Source organism: Pseudophryne corroboree, chromosome 2 (assembly GCF_028390025.1).
Source record: "Pseudophryne corroboree isolate aPseCor3 chromosome 2, aPseCor3.hap2, whole genome shotgun sequence".
NCBI classification, from domain to species: Eukaryota; Metazoa; Chordata; class Amphibia; order Anura; family Myobatrachidae; genus Pseudophryne; species Pseudophryne corroboree.
Window position 1 is genome coordinate 1,051,300,046 of NC_086445.1, and position 27,956 is coordinate 1,051,328,001.

The following is a 27,956-nucleotide window of genomic DNA, read 5'->3' on the forward strand; positions in this document are numbered from 1 at the left end:
TGCTACAGTCTGACAAGGACAAGGTCATTATACTATGTGTATGGGGCTAGCCTCTCTGCTACAGTCTGAGAAGGACAAGGTCATTATATATACTATGTGTATGGGGCTAGCCTCTCTGCTACAGTCTGAGAAGGACAAGGTCATTATACTATGTGTATGGGGCTAGCCTCTCTGCTACAGTCTGACAAGGACAAGGTCATTATACTATGTGTATGGGGCTAGCCTCTCTGCTACAGTCTGAGAAGGACAAGGTCATTATATATACTATGTGTATGGGGCTAGCCTCTCTGCTACAGTCTGAGAAGGACAAGGTCATTATACTATGTGTATGGGGCTAGCCTCTCTGCTACAGTCTGACAAGGACAAGGTCATTATACTATGTGTATGGGGCTAGCCTCTCTGCTACAGTCTGAGAAGGACAAGGTCATTATATATACTATGTGTATGGGGCTAGCCTCTCTTCTACAGTCTGAGAAGGACAAGGTCATTATACTATGTGTATGGGGCTAGCCTCTCTGCTACAGTCTGAGAAGGACAAGGTCATTATACTATGTGTATGGGGCTAGCCTCTCTGCTACAGTCTGACAAGGACAAGGTCATTATACTATGTGTATGGGGCTAGCCTCTCTGCTACAGTCTGAGATGGACAAGGTCATTATATATACTATGTGTATGGGGCTAGCCTCTCTGCTACAGTCTGAGAAGGACAAGGTCATTATACTATGTGTATGGGGCTAGCCTCTCTGCTACAGTCTGAGAAGGACAAGGTCATTATATATACTATGTGTATGGGGCTAGCCTCTCTGCTACTGTCTGAGAAGGACAAGGTCATTATACTATGTGTATGGGGCTAGCCTCTCTGCTACAGTCTGAGAAGGACAAGGTCGATATATATACTATGTGTATGGGGCTAGCCTCTCTGCTACAGTCTGAGAAGGACAAGGTCATTATACTATGTGTATGGGGCTAGCCTCTCTGCTACAGTCTGACAAGGACAAGGTCATTATACTATGTGTATGGGGCTAGCCTCTCTGCTACAGTCTGAGAAGGACAAGGTCATTATACTATGTGTATGGGGCTAGCCTCTCTGCTACAGTCTGAGATGGACAAGGTCATTATATATACTATGTGTATGGGGCTAGCCTCTCTGCTACAGTCTGAGAAGGACAAGGTCATTATACTATGTGTATGGGGCTAGCCTCTCTGCTACAGTCTGACAAGGACAAGGTCATTATACTATGTGTATGGGGCTAGCCTCTCTGCTACAGTCTGACAAGGACAAGGTCATTATACTATGTGTATGGGGCTAGCCTCTCTGCTACAGTCTGACAAGGACAAGGTCATTATACTATGTGTATGGGGCTAGCCTCTCTGCTACAGTCTGACAAGGACAAGGTCATTATACTATGTGTATGGGGCTAGCCTCTCTGCTACAGTCTGACAAGGACAAGGTCATTATACTATGTGTATGGGGCTAGCCTCTCTGCTACAGTCTGACAAGGACAAGGTCATTATACTATGTGTATGGGGCTAGCCTCTCTGCTACAGTCTGACAAGGACAAGGTCATTATACTATGTGTATGGGGCTAGCCTCTCTGCTACAGTCTGACAAGGACAAGGTCATTATACTATGTGTATGGGGCTAGCCTCTCTGCTACAGTCTGACAAGGACAAGGTCATTATACTATGTGTATGGGGCTAGCCTCTCTGCTACAGTCTGACAAGGACAAGGTCATTATACTATGTGTATGGGGCTAGCCTCTCTGCTACAGTCTGACAAGGACAAGGTCATTATACTATGTGTATGAGACTAGCCTCTCTGCTACAGTCTGACAAGGACAAGGTCATTATACTGGGGGGTATATTTACTAAGCTCCCGATTTTGACCGAGATGCCGTTTTTTCTTCAAAGTGTCATCTCGGTAATTTACTAAGCAAAAATCACGGCAGTGATGAGTGCATTCGTATTTTTTTGGAAGTTCAAGTTTAAAAATACGAATGAATACACCATCGGTCAAAACGCGGCTGTTTAGATATGAATCTCGGTCATTTACTAACCATTCGTATTTGTAATGTCTACCGTGAAAATGCATTTGCGGCCGTGAAAAAATACATTTCGTAAAAAAGTCCTAAAAAAAACCAGACCTGCTTTTGAGAAGCGTGTTTACATGTGTAGTCAATTATCCATTACTCACACCTGAATGTTTGGCCCTATAAAAGGGTCCCAGGCACATTTTGAATATCTCTCACTCTGAAATGGCTGGTGTGGTGTATGCAACAGATTTTTTGTTTGCTGGGGGATACCTGAAAGTGCTCCATGACTCTTCAAGAAATCTGGGCCAGGTAAGTGTACATGGTCAGCAGGTTGAACAGGTTCCGCGGAGGCTGCGCCAGCCACGTTTGTTTAGGGGACGTTTAAACTTAAACGCATTGTCTGATGATAGGGTCATACAGATGTTTCCCCTAAAAACATCCAACAAACTCCTGGCTGTGTAGCACTTTCTGGCTACTGGCAGCTTCCAGGCTGTGACAGGCGACGTCATTGTTATTTCCCAGACAACCTTTTCTAAATTTTTGAAACAGGTGTGTTGAAAAATACATACACATCTATGTCTAAGTGTTGCGTCTGGTAGGTCTTAGAACACAGTATTGTTTGTTCTTTATACTGTTGTGTAATTTTGTATTTTAATTTTGTATTAAAACATTGACACTCATTACCCCATTAAACCATACACACATAGCGTGTTTTACAATGTTTGACACGGACACAGGATTTTTGGTGAAGACAATATTAAAATTTTTATTGTGTTACACAAATGTCATGTCAGATTCATTTTTTTTTCTTTTGTGTGCTGGGTGCCGAGGTTTGAGCAGGGTCGCTGGCCCGTGTTCTGGATGATCGTCGAACAGGGGAGGTAACTGGGGTCTGGCTAGGGGTAGTTGTTCTTGAGCTGGAGCTGAGATGTTGTGCTGACATCAGAGTGATGCTTTGGCTCAAGTTATGTATACTGGCATTCAGCTGATTATTACTGGCAGTGTGGCTGGCCACAATCCTAGACAAAGTCTCATTCACTACCTGATTGTGTTGGATCACTTGTATCAGGGCTTGTTGATGCCGCTGTTGCTCATCGATGATGTGCGTCAAATTTGCCAGCATTTGCGTGTTGTCCGCCCTGATTTGCTCCATCGATGTCGCAATTCTGCCTACCTGAACAATCAGTCTGCCCGAGTTCCGACTAATGCGCGGAAGATGATGGGGCAGACTGGCAAGGTGTTGTGTGTGTGTGTTCAGGCAGGCAGTGTTTTGGGCCTGTTGTGTTGCCCAACTGGACCAAAAGTCAGCGGACATTTGTTGCTGGGGTGGAGTTGGTATCAATTGTGGACTTAAGGAGGCTTGGGGCATATCCTGCGGCTGGGTTGGCTGGGTAGGATCAACGGCCGTAAGTTGCAGTGTATAGGTTGCCTGTTGGTCTGGTTCCTGCTGGTCATCGTCTCCCATGAAGGTTGGTTCTGTATGGGGTGGCCAACAGGCACTGTTTAGTTATAATTAAATATCTTTGCTTGTCCTAAACATTCCATACTTATTTTTTTTTATTTACATTTTTAATTTGAGGTGTTTTTTTAAAAACTAGGAATCTTTCCTTTACAAACACATATGTGCCATAACAGGCGTGCGCAGAGACTGACTGGCGGGTTCCGCACCGAACTTCCCCCCCTCCACAGCATTATAGTGTTCTCTCACCTCCCCTGTCCTGGATATAGACTTCTCACCTGGACGGACCAGAGGAGCGCATCAGGTAAGCAGTCTACATCCCGGACAGGGGAGGTGTGAGAAGACTATAATGCTGTGGAAGGGGGGGGGTGGGTTAAGTCCGGTTAGAAACCCGCTATTCATTTTCTGTGCACGTCTGTGGGCTCAATTTAGTAAGGTGGGTGTTCTATTTAAAATGTGATGTGGCCCATAGCAACCAATAAGACTTTAATTCACATTTATTTGGCACCTTCAAGAAGATAATACCTGGAATCTGATTGGTTGCTACGGGAAACATGCCATCTCACATTGAGCTCACATCATAGTAAATGTACTGTGTCGAAATGTTTGAATGTATTTCTTTTAAGTTTTTACTCACCAGACAGCTGAGGTGATCGTGGCTCATCACTTTGGGGACTAGCCAAAATTGCCTGTGGTGGCTGGGGCAAGACTGCCGAGATGCGCCGCCTGGGTGGTGAAGAAGGAGGCGCAGATTCCGACTCCACACGCCGCGTCTTAGTGGGCCTCCTAGTTAAAGTCACAGAGCCCTGTGATGTCCGCCTTAGAGGAGGGCGGCTTGCAGAAGAAGAACCTATGTGAAAATAGCAACATTAATATTTTGTGGTTCTATGTGTTTGCAGAATATGTGACTACACTGATTTCTTACCTGCATTCCCTGCAGCTTCATCAGTTGGCTGTGGCCTGTCTGTGGCGCGTCTCTGGCGTACTGTTGAAAAATTGCACAAAACATTATGACCATACTTTTAAAACTCATTGTTATCTGAAAATCATTATTGTAATGTAAACATCTCGCACCTAATGTTAAGTTAACTATTTTATGTTTAAGCTATTCTGGATTAATTAATTGGGTGTGTATTCTTAAATTAAGATGATGTTGCACTAAATAATCCAGAAACATAGCTTAATTCGACACAATATATTGCAGATAATTTTAATATAAAATTTCTCACAAACAACATAAAAACCATAATAAAAAATGAAACAATTTATTGAATAAGTTTGTTAAAAAAAAGGCCATTTGAAAAAACAGTTAGGGACAAGCAAAATCTATGATTATGTATTATAACTACACATACCAGCATGCACTGCAACAGATTTCACATTCACTAATAGCAAAACTCTGGCAATGCATGATGGGCCTTGTAGTTTTGAAACACATTTACAGCTACAGGTTGCACAGGCCTGCACGACATTACCAACACAATGTTTGCATATTTACAAACACCGTAACAATTAGCAGCATTATCATTTTAAAAATAACAAGAGCCAAAAAAATTTAAAATACAACTCACCATCCTGCCTTGGACGGTCCGAATCCCGGACATGAGTCGCTGACACCACTTCTGCAGGAATAAGTGACCGCACAGGCTCCTCCCAATCACGAAAAGTGGCACGGAAAGGGTGTCCACCCCCGGTTTGGCGGGCTGATTTGGCCTCCTTGGCCATCTTGGCCTTGACACGGCGCTTGATGTCATAAAACCTTTTTCTACACGTGTCCTCAGTCCGCCTCACCACACCCTCACTATTGACTGCAGCAATAACTTTTCCCCACAGGACCGACTTCCTACGTGAGGACACCTTGGCAGCATCCTGCCCAAACAATTGCCGATGATGCCTCATCAGCTCCCGCACCAAAGCCATGTTTTCAGCATAGCTGAACTTCACATTGCGCCCAGTCTTGGTAGTGGTGCGTGGCTGCGGAGCCACAGCACCATCACTATCACTGGAGAACGCTACAACAGGCACCCCCTCCTCCTCCTCCTCACTAACCTCCTCCCTCTCACTAACCTCCTCCACCTCACTCACCTCCTCCCTCTCACTAACCTCCTCCACCTCACTCACCTCCTCCCTCTCACTAACCTCCTCCACCACACTGACCTCTGACTGAGACATAATTCCCACAAACTACACAAAACACTGAGAAAAAAACCCAGAAAACACACTCCTCCACTACCACTACACACCACACACACAACACACACACACACACTCACTCACAAACAATGACAATAGACTTGAAAAAAAAAACAATGACAAAAAAGTAGACAAACTTCGAAAAAACTACACAACAAGTATGACAAGACTAATTACACACACAGTACAGCACTCAACAATCGCAAAACTCCGCTCCAAATCCACCAAAAACTCCTCCAAACTCACCAACTCCTAATACACCTTCCTCTCTCCTCTCCACTAGCTAAACCCACGAGGTGCAGACGGTTTGGGGCGTTTTTATAGTAATGTGCACAAACACTCCTCCATCACGAATACAACCAATCACGGACGAGTGACAAAAACGAAACTTAGTAAAAAAACGCGGCCGGAAACTGAAAAACACTGCCGTAACAGACATGTGATGCAGTCGTAAAAAAACACTAAGAACACGGCCGCAAAACAACAAAATCGGCCGCAATACACATCCAAAAAACACGAATGACATCGACATCGGACAACACTAAAAATACAATTACGACAGCTTAGTAAATTAGTCGTAATCAATTAAAAAAGTTGCAGTTTTACACTTTCGATGTCATTCGTGATGATTCTCTCTCCAAATCGGAAACAATACGAATCTTAGTAAATTTACCCCTATGTGTATGGGGCTAGCCTCTCTTCTACAGTCTGAGAAGGACAAGGTCATTATATATACTATGTGTATGGGGCTAGCCTCTCTGCTACAGTCTGACAAGGACAAGGTCATTATACTATGTGTATGGGGCTAGCCTCTCTGCTACAGTCTGAGAAGGACAAGGTCATTATATATACTATGTGTATGGGGCTAGCCTCTCTGCTACAGTCTGACAAGGACAAGGTCATTATACTATGTGTATGGGGCTAGCTTCTCTGCTACAGTCTGAGAAGGACAAGGTCATTATACTATGTGTATGGGGCTAGCCTCTCTGCTACAGTCTGACAAGGACAAGGTCATTATACTATGTGTATGGGGCTAGCTTCTCTGCTACAGTCTGAGAAGGACAAGGTCATTATACTATGTGTATGGGGCTAGCCTCTCTGCTACAGTCTGACAAGGACAAGGTCATTATACTATGTGTATGGGGCTAGTCTCTCTGCTACAGTCTGACAAGGAGAAGGTCATTATACTATGTGTATGGGGCTAGCCTATCTTCTACAGTCTGAGAAGGACAAGGTCATTATATATACTATGTGTATGGGGCTAGCCTCTCTGCTACAGTCTGAGAAGGACAAGGTCATTATATATACTATGTGTATGGGGCTAGCCTCTCTGCTACAGTCTGAGAAGGACAAGGTCATTATACTATGTGTATGGGGCTAGCCTCTCTGCTACAGCCTGACAAGGACAAGGTCATTATACTATGTGTATGGGGCTAGCCTCTCTGCTACAGTCTGAGAAGGACAAGGTCATTATATATACTATGTGTATGGGGCTAGCCTCTCTGCTACAGTCTGAGAAGGACAAGGTCATTATATTATGTGTATGGGGCTAGCCTCTCTGCTACAGTCTGACAAGGACAAGGTCATTATACTATGTGTATGGGGCTAGCCTCTCTGCTACAGTCTGAGAAGGACAAGGTCATTATACTATGTGTATGGGGTTAGCCTCTCTGCTACAGTCTGAGAAGGACAAGGTCATTATACTATGTGTATGGGGCTAGCCTCTCTGCTACAGTCTGAGAAGGACAATGTCATTATACTATGTGTATGGGGCTAGCCTCTCTGCTACAGTCTGACAAGGACAAGGTCATTATACTATGTGTATGGGGCTAGCCTCTCTGCTACAGTCTGACAAGGACAAGGTCATTATACTATGTGTATGGGGCTAGCCTCTCTGCTACAGTCTGAGAAGGACAAGGTCATTATACTATGTGTATGGGGCTAGCCTCTCTGCAACAGTCTGACAAGGACAAGGTCATTATACTATGTGTATGGGGCTAGCCTCTCTGCTACAGTCTGAGAAGGACAAGGTCATTATACTATGTGTATGGGGCTAGCCTCTCTGCTACAGTCTGACAAGGACAAGGTCATTATACTATGTGTATGGGGCTAGCCTCTCTGCTACAGTCTGAGAAAGACAAGGTCATTATACTATGTGTATGGGGCTAGCCTCTCTGCTACAGTCTGACAAGGACAAGGTCATTATACTATGTGTATGGGGCTAGCCTCTCTGCTACAGTCTGACAAGGACAAGGTCATTATACTATGTGTATGGGGCTAGCCTCTCTGCTACAGTCTGACAAGGACAAGGTCATTATACTATTTGTATGGGGCTAGCCTCTCTGCTACAGTCTGACAAGGACAAGGTCATAATACTATGTGTATGGGGCTAGCCTCTCTGCTACAGTCTGACAAGGACAAGGTCATTATACTATGTGTATGGGGCTAGCCTCTCTGCTACAGTCTGACAAGGACAAGGTCATTATACTATGTGTATGGGGCTAGCCTCTCTGCTACAGTCTGACAAGGACAAGGTCATTATACTATGTGTATGGGGCTAGCCTCTCTGCTACAGTCTGAGAAGGACAAGGTCATTATATATACTATGTGTATGGGGCTAGCCTCTCTGCTACAGTCTGAGAAGGACAAGGTCATTATACTATGTGTATGGGGCTAACCTCTCTGCTACAGTCTGAGAAGGACAAGGTCATTATACTATGTGTATGGGGCTAGCCTCTCTGCTACAGTCTGACAAGGACAAGGTCATTATACTATGTGTATGGGGCTAGCCTCTCTGCTCAGTCTGAGAAGGACAAGGTCATTATACTATGTGTATGGGGCTAGCCTCTCTGCTACAGTCTGAGAAGGACAAGGTCATTATACTATGTGTATGGGGCTAGCCTCTCTGCTACAGTCTGAGAAGGACAAGGTCATTATACTATGTGTATGGGGCTAGCCTCTCTGCTACAGTCTGAGAAGGACAAGGTCATTATACTATGTGTATGGGGCTAGCCTCTCTGCTACAGTCTGACAAGGACAAGGTCATTATACTATGTGTATGGGGCTAGCCTCTCTGCTACAGTCTGACAAGGACAAGGTCATTATACTATGTGTATGGGGCTAGCCTCTCTGCTGCAGTCTGACAAGGACAAGGTCATTATACTATGTGTATGGGGCTAGCCTCTCTGCTACAGTCTGACAAGGACAAGGTCATTATATATACTATGTGTATGGGGCTAGCCTCTCTGCTACAGTCTGACAAGGACAAGGTCATTATACTATTTGTATGGGGCTAGCCTCTCTGCTACAGTCTGACAAGGACAAGGTCATTATACTATGTGTATGGGGCTAGCCTCTCTGCTACTGTCTGACAAGGACAAGGTCATTATACTATGTGTATGGGGCTAGCCTCTCTGCTACAGTCTGACAAGGACAAGGTCATTATACTATGTGTATGGGGCTAGCCTCTCTGCTACAGTCTGACAAGGACAAGGTCATTATACTATGTGTATGGGGCTAGCCTCTCTGCTACAGTCTGACAAGGACAAGGTCATTATATATACTATGTGTATGGGGCTAGCCTCTCTGCTACAGTCTGACAAGGACAAGGTCATTATACTATTTGTATGGGGCTAGCCTCTCTGCTACAGTCTGACAAGGACAAGGTCATTATACTATGTGTATGGGGCTAGCCTCTCTGCTACAGTCTGACAAGGACAAGGTCATTATACTATGTGTATGGGGCTAGCCTCTCTGCTACAGTCTGACAAGGACAAGGTCATTATACTATGTGTATGGGGCTAGCCTCTCTGCTACAGTCTGACAAGGACAAGGTCATCATACTATGTGTATGGGGCTAGCCTCTCTGCTACAGTCTGACAAGGACAAGGTCATTATACTATGTGTATGGGGCTAGCCTCTCTGCTACAGTCTGACAAGGACAAGGTCATTATACTATGTGTATGGGGCTAGCCTCTCTGCTACAGTCTGAGAAGGACAAGGTCATTATACTATGTGTATGGGGCTAGCCTCTCTGCTACAGTCTGACAAGGTCATTATACTATGTGTATGGGGCTAGCCTCTCTGCTACAGTCTGAGAAGGACAAGGTCATTATACTATGTGTATGGGGCTAGCCTCTCTGCTACAGTCTGACAAGGACAAGGTCATTATACTATGTGTATGGGGCTAGCATCTCTGCTACAGTCTGACAAGAACAAGGTCATTATACTATGTGTATGGGGCTAGCCTCTCTGCTACAGTCTGAGAAGGACAAGGTCATTATACTATGTGTATGGGGCTAGCCTCTCTGCTACAGTCTGAGAAGGTCAAGGTCATTATACTATGTGTATGGGGCTAGCCTCTCTGCTACAGTCTGACAAGGACAAGGTCATTATACTATGTGTATGGGGCTAGCCTCTCTGCTACAGTCTGAGAAGGACAAGGTCATTATACTATGTGTATGGGGCTAGCCTCTCTGCTACAGTCTGAGAAGGACAAGGTCATTATATATACTATGTGTATGGGGCTAGCCTCTCTGCTACAGTCTGAGAAGGACAAGGTCATTATACTATGTGTATGGGGCTAGCCTCTCTGCTAGAGTCTGAGAAGGACAAGGTCATTATACTATGTGTATGGGGCTAGCCTCTCTGCTACAGTCTGAGAAGGACAAGGTCATTATACTATGTGTATGGGGCTAGCCTCTCTGCTACAGTCTGACAAGGACAAGGTCATTATACTATGTGTATGGGGCTAGCCTCTCTGCTACAGTCTGAGAAGGACAAGGTCATTATACTATGTGTATGGGGCTAGCCTCTCTGCTACAGTCTGACAAGGACAAGGTCATTATACTATGTGTATGGGGCTAGCCTCTCTGCTACAGTCTGAGAAGGTCAAGGTCATTATACTATGTGTATGGGGCTAGCCTCTCTGCTACAGTCTGACAAGGACAAGGTCATTATACTATGTGTATGGGGCTAGCCTCTCTGCTACAGTCTGAGAAGGACAAGGTCATTATACTATGTGTATGGGGCTAGCCTCTCTGCTACAGTCTGACAAGGACAAGGTCATTATATATACTATGTGTATGGGGCTAGCCTCTCTGCTACAGTCTGAGAAGGACAAGGTCATTATACTATGTGTATGGGGCTAGCCTCTCTGCTAGAGTCTGAGAAGGACAAGGTCATTATACTATGTGTATGGGGCTAGCCTCTCTGCTACAGTCTGAGAAGGACAAGGTCATTATACTATGTGTATGGGGCTAGCCTCTCTGCTACAGTCTGACAAGGACAAGGTCATTATACTATGTGTATGGGGCTAGCCTCTCTGCTACAGTCTGACAAGGACAAGGTCATTATACTATGTGTATGGGGCTAGCCTCTCTGCTACAGTCTGAGAAGGACAAGGTCATTATACTATGTGTATGGGGCTAGCCTCTCTGCTACAGTCTGACAAGGACAAGGTCATTATACTATGTGTATGGGGCTAGCCTCTCTGCTACAGTCTGACAAGGACAAGGTCATTATACTATGTGTATGGGGCTAGCCTCTCTGCTACAGTCTGACAAGTACAAGGTCATTATACTATGTGTATGGGGCTAGCCTCTCTGCTACAGTCTGACAAGGACAAGGTCATTATATATACTATGTGTATGGGGCTAGCCTCTCTGCTACAGTCTGACAAGGACAAGGTCATTATACTATTTGTATGGGGCTAGCCTCTCTGCTACAGTCTGACAAGGACAAGGTCATTATACTATGTGTATGGGGCTAGCCTCTCTGCTACAGTCTGACAAGGACAAGGTCATTATACTATGTTTATGGGGCTAGCCTCTCTGCTACAGTCTGACAAGGACAAGGTCATTATACTATGTGTATGGGGCTAGCCTCTCTGCTACAGTCTGAGAAGGACAAGGTCATTATACTATGTGTGTGGGGCTAGCCTCTCTGCTACAGTCTGAGAAGGACAAGTTGGTGGAGTCATCATCATGAGAAGGAGAGATCCACTGGAGATAGCATCTCTACTGTAAGATATCATCTATACCTAACTTACCTGTGCCCACACTAGCATCCCGTGGTACCAGAGGCGGAACTACCGGCAGGGCAAGCAGTGCGTTGCACTGGGGCCCGCCTCTGTCCAGGGGCCCAAGCATGTAATGAGTCAAACTGACTCATTACATGCCGCTGTGCGCTGCAGGCAACCGCTGCCCGCAGCGCACAGCCGCCCGGAGAGGAGAGGAGCAGCGGCACGGACGGGGGAAGGAGGAGGAGGGAGGTGGTGGAGGGAGCCGCAGCAGCGCTTTGTTACTGGTGGAGGCGCTGCTGCTGCTGCCCCTCTGCTTTACTATAGGCTGTCTTCCGAGAACAGCCTATAGGGAAGCAGGGGGGCAGCAGCAGCAGCGCCTCCACCAATAACACAGCGCTGCTGCGGCTCCCTCCTCCACCTCCCTCCTTCTCCTTCTCTCCAGCCCGGGAATCGTCTGACGCTGCACCGAGGAGCCTGAGCCAGCGGAGAGGGTAAGTATAATTCTTTCTTTCTTTTTCTTTCTTTCTTTCTTTCTTTCTTTCTTTCTTTCTTTCTTTCTTTCTTTCTTTCTTTCTTTCTTTCTTTCTTTCTTTCTTTCTTTGTTGGGACTGCCTGCCGCTATGTGTAAAAATGGGGGACTGCCTGCCGCTATGTGTTAAAATGGCGGACTGCCTGCCGCTATGTGTAAAAAGGGGGAATCTGCCTGCCGCAATGTGTAAAAAGGGGGAATATGCCTGCCGCAATGTGTAAAAAGGGGGAATATGCCTGCCGCAATGTGTAAAAAGGGGGAATATGCCTGCCGCAATGTGTAAAAAGGGGGAATCTGCCTGCCGCAATGTGTAAAAAGGGGGAATCTGCCTGCCGCAATGTGTAAAAAGGGGGGACTGCCTGCCGCTATGTGTAAAAAGGGGGGACTGCCTGCCGCTATGTGTAAAAAGGGGGAATCTGCCTGCCGCAATGTGTAAAAAGGGGGAATCTGCCTGCCGCAATGTGTAAAAAGGGGGAATCTGCCTGCCGCAATGTGTAAAAAGGGGGGACTGCCTGCCGCTATGTGTAAAAAGGGGGAATCTGCCTGCCGCTATGTGTAAAAAGGGGGAATCTGTCTGCCGTAATGTGTAAAAAGGGGGACGCTGTCTGCCGTAATGTGTAACAAGGGCACGCTGTCTGCCGTAATGTGTAAAAAGGGGACGCTGTCTGCCGTTATGTGTAAAAAGGGGACGCTGTCTGCCGTTATGTGTAAAAAGTGTACGCTGTCTGCCGCTATGTGTAACAAGGGCATGCTGTCTGCCGTTATGTGTAAAAAGGGGACGCTGTCTGCCGTTATGTACTTATGTGTAAAGAGTGCACGCTGTCTGCTGTAATGTGTAAAAAGGGGGACGCTGTCTGCCGTAATGTGTAAAAAGGGGGACGCTGTCTGCCGTAATGTGTAAAAAGGGGACGCTGTCTGCCGTAATGTGTAAAAAGAGGAATCTGTCCGCTGTAAGGTGTAAAAGGGTCTCTACTTGGTGTAGTGGTGCTACTGTGCGGCGTAATTTGAAGAATGGAGACTACTGTGCACCGTTTTATGAATTGGTATTATTTTGTGGCCACACCCCTTCCCCACGAAGCCACGCCACTATGTATTTTTGCGCGCGCCTACGGCGTGCACTGCCCCTGTTTTGCATGCAGGAGTGGGGCTCCAATGCCGTTTCTTGCACACAGTGCTAAAATGTCTAGTTACGGCACTGTTGCTAGGTATCCATTTCTCTGGCACCGAGCAGGTCCCCCTCACCAGATCCTCTCCAGGGGTGAGGGGGTGGACTTGGATGGGATGTGGGGGGGGAGGGGGATGTGTGGGGGGGGGGGCAAAGCATTTTGTCGCACCTGGGCCCACCGCTCGCTAGTTCCGCCACTGCGTGGTACCACACATGGAAATCATCCGATTTGGCAATTTTGGGTTTAGTTAGGAATTACCTGCCTCCCGTGATATTAAATTGGCAAATGAGAACAGGGGGATTTGTATATATATAAAAATATATATTTATTTATTTCTTGACTCAACACAATTAGACTTCATAAAAAGTGGAACTTTTTGGACCTGTCTTTTTTTCAGCCTTATTTACTCTGTGGAAGTGGTGTGGTGGGCAGAGGTCTGATGTCTCACAGGAGACCCATTTTTCCTCTCCAGCTGAAAAGCAGACCCATTCTTTGGTCTCGTCCTGGTATTATTATTTTCTCTTATGTCCTAGAGGATGCTGGGATCCATTTTAGTACCATGGGGTATAGACGGTTCCGCAGGAGCCTTCGGCACTTTAAGACTTTTCAACAGTGTGAACTGGCTCCTCCCTCTATGCCCCTCCTCCAGACCTCAGTTTAGAAAATGTGCCCAGGAGACTGGATGCACACTAGTGGAGCTCTACAGAGCTTTGCTGGAAAAAGACTTTCTTAGGTTTTTTATTTTACAGGGAAGCTGCTGGCAACAGTCTCCCTGCTTCGTGGGACTTAGGGGGGGAAGTAGGAACCAACTTCTCAATTAGTTATTGGTTCTGCTTCCGCTGACAGGACACCATTAGCTCCTGAAGGGTACTGAACACAGCCCAAGCCTGGCCAGCGTTCACTCCCACAGCACTGCCGCCACCCCCTAACAGAGCCAGAAGTCAGAAGGCTGGTGAGTATATTACCGGAGCCCTGCCATGTCTCTCAGCACAAGGGTGCAGAGCGCAGGGGGGGGGGGGCGCGCTCTGAGGGCATGGTACATACATGTACAGCCGCTGATGTGCCATCCCCAGCCAGTATAAATATTACATTACTGAGGCTGAAGGGCGGGGCTTCTCCTCAGACTTGCCAGAACACTCACTGGGCGCCATTTTCTCCTGACAGAAACTCCAGTGTGAAGCTCCTGAACGCTGTTTCTCCTCATGACAACGCTGATACAAGTACAGGGTGTTATAGAAGGGGCAGAGAGTGGTCATTATAATTTGGTCTGTGGGCCTATTATTGGTATATGCGCTGTAAGTGGGTAATATTTCCACAATTCACAATAAGGCACAGTGTGTGACTGGCAGATCCCTCTGTGTCTCTCTGACAGACTTTAGTGTGGGTCTGTCCCCAATAGCTCCCCTGTGTGATAGGGGTGTGTGTGCGTGTGTGTGTGTGTGTGTGTGTGTGTGTGTACAAGTGTGTAACAGGTTAGACATTGGGGAGGGTTCTTCCCAGGAAGAACCCATTTTAGATGCACAAGAGGGTAATGTGGTGGCCAGTGCTTAAAGTGGTCCTAGAGAGGTGGTGGAACTCACCCCCCTCCCCACGGTGCCCATGTAATAAAGGTATTGCGCGCGCCGCAGCAAAAAGGGGGTGTGGCCTCAAAAAGGGGGCGTGGTCACACAATAGTAATAATGCCCACAGTAGTAGTACCCAAGTGGAAATTTTGAAGTGGGGGTATGGAAAAGTGAAGGGTGCAATTATGTGCGCGCCGAAGGCGCGTGCACTCCTGACAAGGGGGCGTGGCCACGCAAAAGGGGGCCTGCCCTTCAGTGTAGTTTACCACACCATATACCCCTTATACACATTATGCACCACAATAGTAGGACCCCTTTCACATTATACCTCACAGTATGAGCCGAAATTCACATTACACCACACAGTATGAGCCGAAATTCACATTACACCACACAGTATGAGCCAAATTCACATTACACCACACAGTATGAGCCAAATTCACATTACACCACACAGTATGAGCCAAATTCACATTACACCACACAGTATGAGCCGAAATTCACATTACACCACACAGTATGAGCCGAAATTCACATTATAGCACACGTATGAGCCGAAATTCACATTATAGCACACGGTATGAGCCGAAATTCACATTATAGAGTGACAGAGTGACTGGGAGAGTGACAGCAGGGACATGGAAAGTGACAGCAGGGACATGGAAAGTGACAGCAGGGGAATACAGTAGGGACTAGGGAGAGAGAAAGGCAGCAGGTTAGATTACCTGTTTATCAGCGGCGGTGGTCTGCGGTGCTGTGGATGAGTAGGCTGTGGTAGGCGTGACGTGGAGGAGGCTGTGGGCCTCGGAGATAGTGCGGAGGAGGAGGCTGTGGGTGCGCAGAGGTCCGAGGGCGGGGCGGCAGAAGAGGCTGAGGGCGGCTGCAGTGGATCTGGAACCAGGCTGGCTTTATTCCTGCCGCCGCATCGAGCTCCTGTGACCACGGCGCTAATATTTAAAAACTGCTGCGGACCGGCAGCCAATCAGCGACAGATTTGAACTAGTAGTGCCGCGGTCACAGAAGCTCGATGCAGCGGCAGGGATAATAAAGCCGGCCTGGTCCCAGATCCGCTGCAGCTGGGAGTCTGGAACCTGGGCTTCCAGTGCGGCGGCGATGGTAGGGGCGGAGCGACGGAGGGCGGACCGGGAACGCAGCTTCTTTGTCGGCCCATACAGTAATGCCCCCAGCAGTAGCACCCCTTATACAATGCCCACAGTAGTAGTGCCCCTTATGCAATGCCCCCAACAGTAGTGCCCCTTATGAAGTGCCCCCTTTACAATGCCCTCATTAGCTGTGCACCCCATCAGTAATGCCCTTAATGGTAATGCCCCTGTGTAGTATTGCCCCTAGTCGTTTAGCCCCTGTAGTTTAGCCCCAGTAGTCATGCCCATACTGGTAATGCCCCTGCAGTTATGACCCCAGCAATTTACTCCCCCCCCTCTAGTTTAGCCTCCGAGTGGTAATGCCCCCAGTAGTTTTGCCCTCATGTAGTTTGCCCCATGTAGTTTAGCCCCCAGTGGTAATGCCCCCTGCAGTTGTGCCCCCAGTTGTTTAGCCCCTGTAGTTTAGCCCCCATGTAGTTTGCCAAAGTTAGTAATGTCCCCAGTAGTTTGCCCCCTTGTAGTTATACCCCCAGTAGTTTAGCTCCTGTAATTATGCCCCCTTGTAGTTTAGCCCCCAGTAGTAATGCTGCCAGTAGTTTGCCCCTTTGTAGCTTGCCCCCTTGTAGTAATGCCCCCAGTAGTTTGCCCCTTGTAGTTTGCCCCAGCAGTAAAGCCCCCCAGTAGTTTGCCCCAGTAGTAAAGCCCCCCAGTAGTTTGCCCCTTGTAGTTTGCCCCAGTAGTAAAGCCCCCCAGTAGTTTGCCCCTCTGTAGTTTGCCCCAGTAGTAAAGCCCCCCAGTAGTTTTGCCCCTCTGTAGTTTGCCCCAGTAGTAAAGCCCCCCAGTAGTTTGCCCCTCTGTAGTTTGCCCCTCTGTAGTTTGCCCCAGTAGTAAAGCCCCCCAGTAGTTTGCCCCTCTGTAGTTTGCCCCAGTAGTAAAGCCCCCCAGTAGTTTGCCCCTCTGTAGTTTGCCCCAGTAGTAAAGCCCCCCAGTAGTTTTGCCCCTCTGTAGTTTGCCCCAGTGGTAAAGCCCCCCAGTAGTAAAAGCCCCCCAGTAACTAGCCCCCAGTAGAAACTCCGCTAGTGGTACACATATAGGAGGGAGGGAGGGAGGAAGGAGCACCATACTTACCAAGCCCCGCTCCCGCCGCAGTCCTCTCTCGCCGCCCGCTCCTCGGCACTATGGGAGAGACGTCATGACGTCTCTCCCATAGCGCGCACTGACAGAGCCGGAAGCCGGAGCTCAGTACTGAGCCCCGGCTGCCGCTGCGGAGAGGGAGACGGGCGCCCGCTGGTAACGCGATCTCAGCGGGCGCCCGGCATCTCCCTGCAGCGCCGCCCGGGACATCGGGTTAGGTGAGCCGGGGGAGGCGGAACTGCGTTCTGTCTCCTGGTGGAACTGACGGAACGCAGTTCCGCCCCGTTCCGGCTCACTTTAACCCCTGGTGGTGGCCCTTCCCTCTCAGAAGGAGCCGGAGTGGGTGAGAATGTGCAGAAGAATATGTCAATGCTTGCAAAGAAATTCTCTGAGTCTGAACAACAGACTAAATATTGGAGGCAGTCTGTGGAGGATGCACTGCTTACTGACCCCTCCATATCATCCACTCGGGTCCCATCCAGTTCCCAGAAAAGGTCTCTGTCTCTGGCCCAGATAATGCAAGGGGACACAGACACAGATTCCGACTCTGACGTCTACATTGGGGACTTGAGAGGGGTAGACCCCAAATTAGCCAAAAGCATACAATGTATGATAGTTGCTATAAAGGAAGTGTTGGAGTTTCCTGAAACAACACTGGTCCCTGAGGAAAAGGATTATTTTAAATTAAATAAAAAGCGTTCTTTGAAGAATCCTGGGCTAACCCTGAGAAGAAATTTACCCTTCCTAGAAGGATACATGTAGCGTACCCTTTCCCTGAGGAAGACAGGCACAAATGGGAGACACCCCCAATGACAGACACCTCAGTTTCTCGGCTGTCTAAGAAAATTGTTTTGCCTGCCCCTGGTTCAGCCTCTTTAAAAGATCCAGCTGACCGTAAATTGGAAACAACCCTAAAATCCATATATACGGCTAATGAAACGATGCTCAGGCCCACCATTGCTTGTGCGTGGGTAGGTAACGCTGTGGATAAATGGTCTGACAACTTGCTTGTTAACATAGACACAGTTGACAGGGATGAAATAGTCCTAACTCTCGGCCATATCAAAGATGCTGCAGGTTACTTAGTTGAAGCTATGAAGGATATTGGGTTGAGAAGTTCAAGATATTCTGCTATGGCGATTTCAGCCCGCAGGGCGCTGTGGATCCGCCAATGGAATGCTGATACGGAATCAAAAAAGAATATTGAGGCGCTTCCTTAAAATGGAGAAGCCCTCTTTGGAGACAAGCTGGATGCCATGATTTCAACAACTACATCAGGCAAGTCAGCATTTCTGCCTTCTGCAGCTGCTCCACCTAGGAAAGGATTTCATTCTCATACGATGCAATCCTTTCGGCCCAACAAGTCCAAAAAGGCAAAGGGTACCCCCTTCTTTGCAGGAAGAGGTCGAGGAAGAGGTAAAAAATCTACAACACCATCAGGCTCGCAGGAGCAGAAGTCAACAGCTACTTCTGCTAAAACCTCAGCATGACGCTGGGGCTCCCCTGCGGGAGTACGATCGGGTGGGGGCACGTCTACTGTCTTTCAGCCAGGTCTGGGTTCACTCAGATCTTAATCCTTGGGTATTGCAGATAGTATCCCAAGGGTACAAATAGGAATTTCAGGACCTTCCCCCATGCCGATTTTTCAAATCAGCCTTACCAGCTTCTGTTCAGGACAGAGCAAAAGTGCTGAACGCAATACAGAAATTATGTCAAGACAACGTAATTTCCTTAGTTCCTGTGTCACAACAGGAAAAAGGGTTTTATTCGAGCCTGTTTGTAGTGCTGAAACCAGATGGCTCGGTCAGACCGATTTTAAACCTAAAGACTCAACCTTTATTTGAAAAGGTTCAAATTCAAGATGGAATCCCTGATAGCGGTGATCTCCAGCTTGGAGGAAAAGGAATTTCTGGTATTGATGGACATCAAAGATGCTTATTTACATGTTCCCATCTACCCGCCGCGTCAGACATACCTGAGGTTTGCGGTGCAGGACTGCCACTGCCAGTTCCAAACATTGCCTTTCGGGCACTCCACGGCTCCGAGAATATTCACCAAGGTGATGGCGGAGATGATGGTTCTTCTTCTCAAGAAAGGAGTACTTGGACGATCTCCTCATAAAAGCGAGATCCAGTGAGAAACTAGTGCAGAACATTGCACTTTCCCTGACGGTGCTTCAACAGCATGGTTGGATCATAAACCTTCCAAAATCACAATTGGAACCCACAATGAGGTTATCTGGGAATGATATTGGACACGGAAGCACAGAAAGTATTCCTACCGGTGGAAAAGGCTCTGGAGATTCAGAGGATGGTCAAACAAGTTTTAAAACCAGCACGTGTATCGATTCATCAGTGCATCCGCCTGCTGGGGAAGATGGTAGCGGCCTACGAGGCTCTACAATTTGTCCGATTCCACGCCAGGGTGTTCCAATGGGACCTACTGGACAAGTGGTCCGGATCGCACCTACACATGCACCGGAGGATAATCCTGTCAACAAAAGCCAGTTTTTCACTCTTGTGGTGACTTCAAAGTTATCACCTCCTGGAGGGACGCAGGTTTGGGATTCAGACTTGGATCCTGGTGACCACAGATGCAAGCCTCTGAGGTTGGGGAGCAGTCACTCAAGGGGAAAGCTTCCAAGGACGATGGTCAAGTCAAGAAGTACTCCTTCACATAAACATTCTAGAATTGAGAGCTGTGTACAACAGCCTTCATCAAGCGGCACACCTTCTTCAAGGTCGTCCCATACAGATCCAGTCAGACAATGTAATGGCAGTAGCTTATATAAACCGCCAGGGCAGAACAAAAAGCAGAGCGGCAATGGCAGAGGTGACAAAGATACTCCTCTGGGCAGAAAGACATGCAAAAGCTCTGTCGGCAATTTTCATTCCGGGAGTGCACAACTGGCAAGCAGACTTCCTCAGCAGATACGATCTCCATCCAGGAGAATGGGGCTTCCACCCAGAAGTCTTTACAGAGGTAGCAGATCGTTGGGGCGTTCCTCAAGTAGATATGATGGCTTCACGTCTCAACAAGAAGCTTCAGAAATATTGTTCCAGGTCGAGAGACCCACAAGCAATAGCAATGGATGCATTGGTGACCCAGTGGGTTTTTCAGTCGGTGTATCTGTTCCCTCCACTTCCACTAATACCAAAAGTTCTCAGGATCATCAGAAGAACAAGGGTTCGAGCAATTCTCATTGCTCCAGACTGGCCAAGGAGGGCTTGGTATCCAGATTTTCGCGAGGACCTGCTTCAGCATGGGCAGTATGTTTACCAAGACTTACCGCGGCTGCGTTTGATGGCATGGCTGTTGAGCGGCAGATCCTATCCCGTAAGGGTATTCCCAATGAAGTCATTCCCACACTTATTCTGGCCAGGAAAGGGGTAACGTCCAAACATTACCATCGTATTTGGAGAAAATATGTATCTTGGTATGAAACCAATAAGTCTCCTGCGGTGGAGTTTAAATTAGGACGTCTTCTCCTATTTCTACAGGCGGGTGTGGATGCTGGATTGAGATTAGGGTCTATCAAGATCCAAATTTCGGCCTTGTCCATTTTCTTTCAGAAACAGTTGGCTTCCCTTCCTGAGGTCCAGACGTTCGTGAAGGGGGTTCTGCGCATCCAACCTCCCTTTGTGCCTCCTGCGTCGCCATGGGATCTTAATGTGGTGTTGCAGTTCCTTAAATCGGACTGGTTTGAGCCTCTACAAGAGGTAGAGTTGAAGTTTCTCACTTGGAAAGTTGTCATGCCGTTGGCCTTGGCCTCAGGCAGACGAGTGTCTGAAGAAGGGGCTCTGTCACACAAGAGTCCTTATTTGATTTTTCATGAAGATAGAGCTGAACTGCGGACTCGTCAGCATTTTCTTCCAAAGGTTGTGTCTTATTTCCATATCAACCGACCTGTGGTGGTGCCTGTGGCTGCTGACACCTCAGCTGTTTCAAAGTCCTTGGATGTCGTCAGAGCGTTGAGGACTTATGTTGCAAGAACGGCTCGGATAAGGAAAACAGAATCTTTGTTTGTCCTCTATAACCCCAACAAGATTGGGGGTCCTGCTTCTAAGCAGACTATTGCGCGCTGGATCAGAGGTACCATTCAGCACGCTTATACCACGGCAGGATTGCCGTTTGCCGTTACCGAGTTCGGTAAAGGCCCACTCTACAAGGAAGGTGGGTTCTTCCTGGGCGGCTGCCCGGGGTGTCTCGGCGTTGCAAATTTGCCGAGCAGCTACTTAGTCAGGGGCAAACCCGTTTGCTAAGTTTTACAGGTTTGACACCTTGGCTGCTGACGACCTTCAGTTTGGTCAGTCAGTTCTGCAGGAACATTAGCACTTTCCCGCCCATACTGGGAGCTTTGGTACATCCCCATGGTACTAAAATGGACCCCAGCATCCTCTAGGACGTAAGAGAAAATAGGATTTTAATTACCTACCGGTAAATCCTTTTCTCTTAGTCCGTAGAGGATGCTGGGCGCCCGCCCAGTGCTAATTTTTCCTGCAGAATTACATTTTATCTTTTATACAGGTTCTCACGTGTTAAGATGTTCACGGCTATTGCTGTTGCGTTATGCATGCACGTTAGCATGGGTTATATTAAAGGCCATGTTAGGCGGCATGTTTTGTATGGTGTGAGCTGGTGTGAATCTCGCCACTAGTTTAATGTCAATTCTTCTCTCGAAGATGTCCGTCTCCTCGGGCACAGTTCCTATGCTGAGGTCTGGAGGAGGGGCATAGAGGGAGGAGCCAGTTCACACTGTTGAAAAGTCTTAAAGTGCCGATGGCTCCTGCAGAACCGTCTATACCCCATGGTACTAAAATGAAGCCCAGCATCCTCTACGGACTGCGAGAAAAGGATTTACCGGGAGGTAATTAAAATCCTATTATTATCCTTTATTTATATGGCGCCACAAGGGATCCGCGGCACCCATTACACAGTACATAATAAAATGAGCAAACAAGAACACCGTACTTACAGTATAGGACAAAATAGGATAGGTATAGAAAACCCGAGGTCAGGGGCCATCAAAGGGAGTATGGAATATAAGATAGTGTAAGTAAGAAAAGGAAAAGCACATGAGGAAAGAAGTCCCTGCTCTTGCGAGTTTACAATCTAAAATCCGTGACCCGAAGCCGCCTCTGACTTTGAACCCTTTTAGCTACTGCAAATAAAGTGAAACCTTCTGTGGAAATATTGAAGATTATTTATGGAGGGAAACAGATGAAATGGGCCCATGGCAAATCTCACGCAGATAACAATAGAGAGGTCCTCTGGGGACTCCTCATCCATATTAGTTATTGGGATGTCCTTAGATTTGACTGCAGGAAGATGATGAAGAGGATGGGTTACAGGACAGGGTTGACCATCACTGGTTGAAGAGCAAATTGTCTCATTTCATCTGAAAATGTGCTTATTTCCATGAAATGTGTTTGTGACCCACTGTCCTCTGGCTATCATATATCTGGATATCATGAGAAGCTTAAACACTGGCACAACCATACATGGTGGTGGCCTCTGCTCCGCACATGACAGAAACAGACAGACGGCACCAGTCACCTTCCCAATAGATCTTTATTTAGGGGTTTTCCACCATTTTATTTGGAAATTCCCTGGAAATAACCAAATCCGAAAGAATAATTAATTTGGTTGTCAGGCCGCGGCTCTCAGCTCCGGACTATTGCCCAACAATCAGGATGTGGTGATTTGGGCAAATGTTATCCAGTTGAATGTTTTTTGTTTGTAATCAATTGTTCCACACATTAGGAGTGAGGCATCTGGATATAAAAGGTCCATAAATCCTGTCACTTCTCATACATTAACACAGTAAGTTACAATGTAGTTCTCAGACTACATGACATTTTAATCGTCATCATCATCATCATCATCGTCATCATCATCATCATCGTCGTCATCGTCATCATCGTCGTCGTCATCGTCATCATCATCATCATCATCATCATCATTGTCTTCATCATTGTCATCGTCCTCTGTGTTGACCTTCCCAGATAACACATCTTCTATCCACTCTTCCAACTCGGCTGGTGATGGTAAATCCTCGGCATCTTCCATATCCAGCCACACACTGTCAGCCTGCAGAGCAGAGAACAACATCAGAGCCACCATGGATCTATGACCACTTATTAGGGTAAATCAGTTGTTCTGCTGCTCTTCCCAGCTTGAGTTTATTTAAGACTGGAAGTTCTGGTCAAGTGTCAGCTTGTACCAAATGGAGGAATAGGAGGAGGTGTTACACAGAGGGATTATACAGAGGAAGAGGAGGAGGAGTTATAGAGAGGGATTATCGGAGGAATAAGAGGAGGTGTTATAGAGAGGGATTATACAGAGGAATAGGAGGAGGCATTATAGAGAGGAATCAGAGGAGGCTTTATAGAGAGGGATTATCGGGGGAGTAGAAGGAGGTGTTATAGAGAGGGATTATACGGAGGAATAGGAGGATGCTTTATAGAGTGGGATTATACGGAGGAATAGAAAGAGGTGTTATAGAGAGGGATTATCGGGGGAATAGAAGGAGGTGTTATAGAGAGGGATTATCGGAGGAATAGGAGGATGCTTTATAGAGCGGGATTATACGGAGGAATAGAAAGAGGTGTTATAGAGAGGGATTATACGGAGGAATTGAAGGAGGTGTTATACAGAGGGATTATACGGAGGAATAGGAGGTGTTATAGAGAGGGATTATATGGAGGAATAGGAGGAGGAGTTATAGAGAGGGATTATCGGAGGAATAGGAGGCTTTATAGAGAGGGATTATCGGGGGAGTAGAAGGAGGTGTTATAGAGAGGGATTATATGGAGGAATAGGAGGAGGAGTTATAGAGAGGAATTATACAGAGGAATAGGAGGAGGCTTTATAGAGAGGGATTATCGGGGGAGTAAAAGGAAGTGTTATAGAGAGGGATTATACAGAGGAATAGCAGGAGGAGTTATAGAAAGGGATTATCGGATGAATAGGAGGAGGAGTTATAGAGAGGGATTATACGGAGGAATAGGAGGCGTTATAGAGAGGGATTATATGGAGGAATAGGAGGAGGAGTTATAGAGAGGGATTATCAGGGGAATAGAAGGAGGTGTTATAGAGAGGGATTATTGGAGGAATAGGAGAAGGTGTTATAGAAAGGGATTATATGGAGGAATAGGAGGAGGAGTTATAGAGAGGGATTATTGGAGGATTAGAAGCAGGTGTTATAAAGAGGGATTATACAGAGGATTAGAAGCAGGTGTTATAGAGGGATTATATGGAGGAATAGGAGGAGGAGTTATAGAGAGGGATTATATGGAGGAATAGGAGGAGGTGTTATATAGAGGGATTATATGGAGGAATAGGAGAAGGTGTTATAGAGAGGGATTATATGGAGGAATAGGAGGAGGAGTTATTCAGAGGGATTATACGGAGGAATAGAAAGAGGTGTTATACAGAGGGATTATACAGAGGAATAGGAGGAGGTGTTATAGAGAGGGATTATACGGAGGAATAGGAGGAGGTGTTATAGAGGGGGATTATACGGAGGTATTGGCGAGTAATTATAGAGAGGGATTATACGGTGGAAGAGGAGAAGGCGTTATAGAGAGGGATTATACGGAGGAATAGGAGAAGGCGTTATAGAGAGGGATTATATGGAGGAAGAGGAGAAGGCATTATAGAGAGGGATTATCGGGGGAATAGAAGGAGGTGTTATACAGAGGGATTATCGGGGGAATAGAAGGAGGTGTTATACAGAGGGATTATCGGGGGAATAGAAGGAGGTGTTATACAGAGGTATTATACGGAGGAATAGGAGGAGGTGTTATACAGAGGGATTATATGGGGGAATAGGAGAAGGTGTTATACAGAGGGATTATATGGGGGAATAGGAGAAGGTGTTATACAGAGGGATTATCGGGGGAATAGAAGGAGGTGTTATACAGAGGGATTATACGGAGGAATAGGAGGAGGTGTTATACAGAGGGATTATATGGGGGAATAGGAGAAGGTGTTATAGAGATGGATTATATGGAGGAATAGAAGGAGGTGTTATACAGAGGGATTATACGGAGGAATAGGAGGAGGTGTTATACAGAGGGATTATATGGAGGAATAGGAGGAGGAGTTATAGAGAGGGATTATACGGAGGAATAGGAGGAGGTGTTATAGAGGGGGATTATACGGAGGTATTGGCGAGTAATTATAGAGAGGGTGGAAGAGGAGAAGGCGTTATAGAGAGGGATTATACGGAGGAATAGGAGAAGGCGTTATAGAGAGGGATTATATGGAGGAAGAGGAGAAGGCTTTATAGAGAGGGATTATCGGGGGAATAGAAGGAGGTGTTATACAGAGGGATTATCTGGGGAATAGAAGGAGGTGTTATACAGAGGGATTATACAGAGGAATAGGAGGAGGTGTTATACAGAGGGATTATATGGAGGAATAGAAGGAGGAGTTATAGTGAGGGGTTATACGGAGGAATCGGAGGAGGCTTTATAGAGAGGGATTATCGGGGGAGTATAATGAGGTGTTATAGAGAGGGATTATATGAAGGAATAGGAGAAGGCGTTATAGAGAGGGATTTTATGGAGGAATTGAGAAATTGGCTGGTAATTGTAGAGAGGGATTATGCTGCAGCAGTTTGCAATACTAAACATAATGAGATGAGTATTCATGTGTCTATATAATGATTGTAATGTGAGGAGAAAACAGTGCGGATCTGGGTTGTGCATTCTTTCTATTGTAGGTGTCAATGAGAGAAACCAGGAGGAGGTGTTATACAGAAGGATTATATGAAGGAATAGGAGGGGATGAATGTAACACTGTCCGAGACACTAGAAATAGGCATCAGACTCATTGGAGCTTGCTTATTGATGCAGTGGGATCGGGTTAGGATCCCAGCATTCGGGATCCCACCAGTCAAAATACAGATGCCAGAATCCCGACACTGCTTGGAATGCCACTGCCGGTATACTGATATGGATCACAATGCCGGTGCCGGAATCCCGAACTATGACTGCCAGCACTGGTCAGAGGTAAACTGCTTGGGGTGGGAGGGTAAAGGATAGGCTGCGGGTAAAGAGGATTAGAATGTCTGTAGAATGCTGAGATATAGAGGGTTTCTGTAGAATACTGAGATATGGAGGGTTTCTGTAGAATACTGAGATATAGAGGGTTTCTGTAGAATACTGAGATATAGAGGGTTTCTGTAGAATACTGAGATATGGAGGGTTTCTGTAGAATACTGAGATATGGAGGGTGTCTGTAGAATGCTGAGATATGGAGGGTGTCTGTAGAATGCTGAGATATGGAGGGTGTCTGTAGAATGCTGAGATATGGAGGATGTCTGTAGAATGCTGAGATATGGAGGGTGTCTGTAGAATGCTGAGATACGGAGGGTGTCTGTAGAATGCTGAGATATGGAGGGTGTCAGTCTGTAGAATGCTGAGATATGGAGGATGTCTGTAGAATGCTGAAATATGAAGTGTGTCTCTAGAATGCACAGTTACGGCGGTGTCTGTAGAATGCTGAGATATGGAGGCCATCTGTAGAATGCTGATATATGGAGGGTGTTTGTAGAATGCTGTGATATGGAGGCCATCTGCAGAATGCTGAGATATGGAGGGTCTCTGTAGAATGCTGAGATATGGAGGGTGCCTGTAGAATGCTGAGATATGGAGGGTGCCTGTAAAATGCTGAGATGTGGAGGGTGTTTGCAGAATGCTGAGATATGGAGAATGTCTGTAAAATACAGAGTTATGGAGGATGTCTGTAGAATGCTGAGATAGGGAGGGTGTCTGTAGAATGCTGAGATATGGAGGCCATCTGCAGAATGCTGAGTTATGGAGGACGTCTGTAGAATGCTGAGATATAGAGGGTGTGTGTAGAATGCTGAGTTATGGAGGGTGTCTGTAGAATGCTGAGATATGGAGGATGTCTGTAGAATGCTGAGATATGGAGGGTGTTTGCAGAATGCTGAGATATGGAGGATATCTGTAAAATGCTGAGTTATAGAGGATGTCTGTAGAATGCTAAAATAGGGAGGAAGTCTGTAGAATGCTGAGATATGGAGGGCGTCTGCACAATGCACAGTTACAGAGTTGTCTGTAGAATGCTGAAATATGGAGGATGTCGGTGGAATGCACAGTTACGGAGGTGTCTGTAGAATGCTGAGATATGAAGGATGTCTAGAATGCTGAGATATGGAGGGTGTCTGTAGAATGCTGAGACATGCAGGATGTCTGTAGAATGCTGAGATATGGAGGATGTCTGTAGAATGCTGAGATATGGAGGGTGTCTGTAGAATGCTGAGATACGGAGGGTGTCTGTAGAATGCTGAGATATGGAGGGTGTCAGTCTGTAGAATGCTGAGATATGGAGGATGTCTGTAGAATGCTGAAATATGAAGTGTGTCTCTAGAATGCACAGTTACGGCGGTGTCTGTAGAATGCTGAGATATGGAGGCCATCTGTAGAATGCTGATATATGGAGGGTGTTTGTAGAATGCTGTGATATGGAGGCCATCTGCAGAATGCTGAGATATGGAGGGTCTCTGTAGAATGCTGAGATATGGAGGGTGCCTGTAGAATGCTGAGATATGGAGGGTGCCTGTAAAATGCTGAGATGTGGAGGGTGTTTGCAGAATGCTGAGATATGGAGAATGTCTGTAAAATACAGAGTTATGGAGGATGTCTGTAGAATGCTGAGATAGGGAGGGTGTCTGTAGAATGCTGAGATATGGAGGCCATCTGCAGAATGCTGAGTTATGGAGGA

General features: G+C 46.7%; 1 protein-coding gene and 1 long non-coding RNA gene across 2 annotated transcripts in view; both read right to left on the reverse strand.

Annotated features, from left to right (window-relative positions):
- Positions 1 to 2,823: 2,823 nt before the first annotated feature.
- On the reverse strand, positions 2,824 to 4,655 carry LOC134988697 (uncharacterized). Its single transcript, XR_010194102.1, has 3 exons — positions 4,418 to 4,655; positions 4,130 to 4,342; positions 2,824 to 3,509 (listed from the first exon to the last, which is right to left on the reverse strand). It is a non-coding gene; the product is annotated as an uncharacterized LOC134988697 (long non-coding RNA).
- Positions 4,656 to 22,753: 18,098 nt separating this feature from the next.
- Positions 22,754 to 27,956, reverse strand: part of CASQ2 (calsequestrin 2) — a 180,114-nt gene continuing 174,911 nt past the window's right edge. Inside the window, exon 11 of the mRNA XM_063956896.1 lies at positions 22,754 to 23,291. Within this exon, the coding sequence (XP_063812966.1) occupies positions 23,061 to 23,291 (231 nt within the window). The 3' untranslated portion in view covers positions 22,754 to 23,060. The remainder of the gene's footprint in view (positions 23,292 to 27,956) is intronic.